Source organism: Rutidosis leptorrhynchoides, chromosome 11 (assembly GCF_046630445.1).
Source record: "Rutidosis leptorrhynchoides isolate AG116_Rl617_1_P2 chromosome 11, CSIRO_AGI_Rlap_v1, whole genome shotgun sequence".
In the NCBI taxonomy this organism is placed as follows: Eukaryota; Viridiplantae; Streptophyta; class Magnoliopsida; order Asterales; family Asteraceae; genus Rutidosis; species Rutidosis leptorrhynchoides.
In genome coordinates, this window is record NC_092343.1 from 195806200 (window position 1) to 195809827 (window position 3628).

At 35.6% G+C, this 3628-nt stretch overlaps 1 protein-coding gene across 1 annotated transcript; it reads right to left on the minus strand.

Annotated features, from left to right (window-relative positions):
- Positions 1-762: 762 nt before the first annotated feature.
- Positions 763-1493, minus strand: LOC139875344 (uncharacterized). Its single transcript, XM_071862683.1, has 3 exons — positions 1185-1493; positions 857-1099; positions 763-780 (listed from the first exon to the last, which is right to left on the minus strand). The coding sequence occupies exons 1-3, from the start codon at positions 1491-1493 to the stop codon at positions 763-765; spliced, it is 570 nt and encodes a 189-aa protein (XP_071718784.1).
- Between the last annotated feature and the right edge of the window lie 2135 nt (positions 1494-3628).

Consider the following 3628-nt stretch of genomic DNA (forward strand, 5'->3'; position numbering starts at 1 on the left):
TATCATGTAGTGGCCATGATATCAATATGAAACCCTAAACTAATGTGACTAATTGGGACCCTTTATTACGATGGACAATGGTCCATAAAAACATATTGGCACCCTTTATTACAAAGGAAAATGTTTCTAAAAAACATTTTTGGGACACTTTATTTAGGCCGATATGGGTCGTAATATAGATATCATGTAATGGCCATGATATCAATAGGAAACCATGAACTAATGTGACTAATATAGTACCTCTAGAAAGGGTCCTAAAATATTTTTTGTAATTATCATGTCATAACCATGATATTAAGAAGGACCAATTTACTAATTAGTACACCCAAAAAGGGTTCAATAAAATGTAATATGTAATGGTCGTGTAATGGCAATGGTGTTGGTAGTTCACGAATAATTTTTTTTTAATAGATCCAAAAAGGTCCTAAAATTATATTCTATCATTTGCTTATCATCACAATAATCCCAATGGGATATGTATGTATATTTATATTTAAATTTATATTTATTATATTTAATATATTTATATATATTTATATATGGATTTATTATATTTATATTTATGCTTTCTTTAACCAACATGGACATGCAATTAATAATTTTCATTAATAAAATTCAAACCAGATAACATAATATTGTTGCAAACTTAACAAAGGATAAATAAATAACACATTAAAAAATCATCCAACAGAAAAGTAACTGAACATTTTAAAATAAAAGCAGCAACGTCATCAAGCATTAGTCCCTGCCAATCATGCGAGCTTAATCTAGTGGCACAACCTACAAACAAATAATTAATGTATAAGCATTCAAAGTTATTAAACTGAATTACATCAATAATCTAACAATGGCATACTGAGAGTAAAGAAGTTTGCCACGCAATAGCCACACCGGTAGCCTCTATCATTGTAATAACAAGTTCAAATGGTCTTATCACTGTTTCATCACCTTTTATTGCGACTTGAACATGTACTTCACCCCAGCCTGGACCAATCTTTATTTCTCCAACCACTGTTAGTGGGTCTAAACTACGAAGCCTGCCTTTTGTGACAATCAGGGTTGGATTATTAATGCTCTTTAGGTGGATTTCTTTGCCAACCTAGTTTTAATTATCCAACTACTAATTATTCAACTATAAATATTTTAACGTATTGAATAACAATAGTAACTAAATAGAAAAATACCTGTAGTGGCGTATTGGTAATAATGCCATTATTTGTTGATGCATGAGGATTAACAACGGTATTATCTGTCATATCGTTCTTTTGTTTTTCATGTTCTTTATACTGCTGGAGTTCTGCGTTCAACTTGACATTCTCTTTGCATAAAGCATCATGACTACTGACTTTACCCCAAACATCTGATACACGAACACCGAGACCATACATTTCTGCTTGTCCATGTTTAGCTGTACCCCTGATTTGTGCATAGATATCATCTGGTCCAGCCTCATCGAGTGAACCTTCTGGTAATTCCTTGGATAGTTCTTTCATTTGTTCCGGAAAATAGAAAAATTAACATTAAAATCCCCACGATAAACCATGCGTAGAGAGGCCATAAGATAGTGATTACATTTAAGCAAACATAGATATCATTCTGCCAGCACATTCAGTTTTGTAAATATGTAACTTACAAGTTGTTTTACAGCTTCAGAATCGTTTGTGATGTCAGCTTTCTCGAAAGACCGCTCAAAAATGTCCACTCTACTCGGCTCTCTTCCCAATTGTATCTGTTGTAACAAAAAGAAAATGAGTAACAACAATAAAAAATAGTACTATAATAATATTTGCATTTGTAATAAACTTACCTTTAGTTCCTCACGAACTTGTGCATAACTCTTTTTGCCGATCAATGGGTGCAATGACCTTTTTTGCCGATTACATTTATTTTTCTCAATCATGCCCTAGTTTAGGAAAAGAAAATATTATAATGAGATAAACAATAATATAATGTTGTTTTAATATGAAGACAGGATCATACCTGTAAAACCCAAATATTTATTGTACATAATGTATTCATGGTGTACGATGCGTATATGAAGTGTACGAAGTATGTACGTGTTGTTTGCTCGAATGTCGAAGAAAACTGGACGTTGTTTGAGGTACAAGGAGTGTACGTATCTTTTCAACCCCAAATAAATTTTGAGTTGATGTTTCAAAGCCTTACCATTGGATAGAATATCTTATTACGTTTCCAACGATATTTGACTCATCAAAAACGGAGTTACGGTCGAAAAGTTAAGGCCAAAACAAGTTGCTGAAACCTGTTTTGGGCTCGACCACAATTTCCAGTTATTTGGAGCGGCGCTCCACCTTCTGGCGCGGCGCGCCGATTGCTGCAGAGGCAATTTTCAGCCTTTTTAAAAGGTTTAAATGAGGGGTACTTTGGTCTTTTCAATTAGGGTCGGTTTGGGGTCATCAAAACTGATCTAGAGCTCCATTGGAGCTCATTTTCACTCATCAAACACTCTCATCTTCAAACCCTAGAGTGAGAGGAGAGTTTTAGAGAGAAAGAGCTCCAATTGGAGAAGAAGAAGGGTGTTTCGGGTCAAACCTCGGGTATTAAAGTTGTTCTACTCGTCAACGGCATCATTTTGGCGGTATTGGTAAGTTCAAACTCCGAACTTCATCTTTGTAATTTGATATTCAAGTTTAAGGTTTTGAACTAGTTAGTTATAAAACTCTTTTAGGAGGTGAAATGGGTAATTGTAACTAGTTATTGTTGATGTTGGTGGGTTTAGGATTGGATGATGATATTGTTAGTTTTTAAACTAATTTTATTGATGAAATCACTAGCTAACTTGGATTATTAGTGATTTTGGGTGTAAGTTCACAAATTGGGTGTTTTGACTAGTTTTAGGTCAAAATGGGTTTTTGTGTAAATGTTGGCCTAAAATGTATTTAAAGCCTAAAATAGGTGTATTTAGGTATTTCGGGAACTCGGGAAATTGTCTCGTTAGTTTTGGACTTTCGAGTATCGTTAAAAGTGCAAAAAGGCGTAGATTTGCACTTTATGTCAATTTGGGCGGGTCGTGAGTCCAAATGGGGGATTGGTTGATCAAACCTTGTGCAAAATGTATTAGTGGGACATAATCACTATTCGATTGTGATTATGAGTGGTTCGGGTGAGATTTGACTTAGTCAAAGTTGGTCAAGTGTATATAGTCGAAATTACACTTGTGATGTGTTAAGTCGAATAGGCTTAAGTTGTAGCTTATTTGCATGTTTGATTTGCGTAGGTGATATACGTGAAGTCGGTGGAAGGAGTTCAAGTTTGCGAGTTGCACTTCTTTAAGTAATCGAGGTGAGTGGAATATTTATACATGTATGTATGTGGTTTATTTACTCGTACGCGATGTGGGCCTTTGGTGCCACATCGTGAGTAGTGGGCGTTATGTCACAAGACGGTGACATATTTGTTGGTATGATGGGATGGGAACTACAAATCGGTAGTGTCTCGACAGGTTATTCACAAGTCAGTGACACCTCATAGTGGTTCACGGGGCGGTGACCCTTAGTAGTTGGTTGGTGTTTCACAAGTCGGTGTCACCATAAGTCGGGGAAGTGATTCACGAGTCGGTGACACTTCATAGTGTTCACAAGCCGGTGACACTAGGTGGTGCTTCACA

Coding starts and splice junctions, on each gene's coding strand:
- LOC139875344 (XM_071862683.1), bottom strand. CDS start 1,493: ATGAAAGAACTATCCAAGGAATTACCAGAAGGTTCACTCGATGAGGCT. Junction 1,100..1,184: donor TTACCAATACGCCACTACAG/GTATTTTTCTAT, acceptor AATTAAAACTAG/GTTGGCAAAGAAATCCACCT.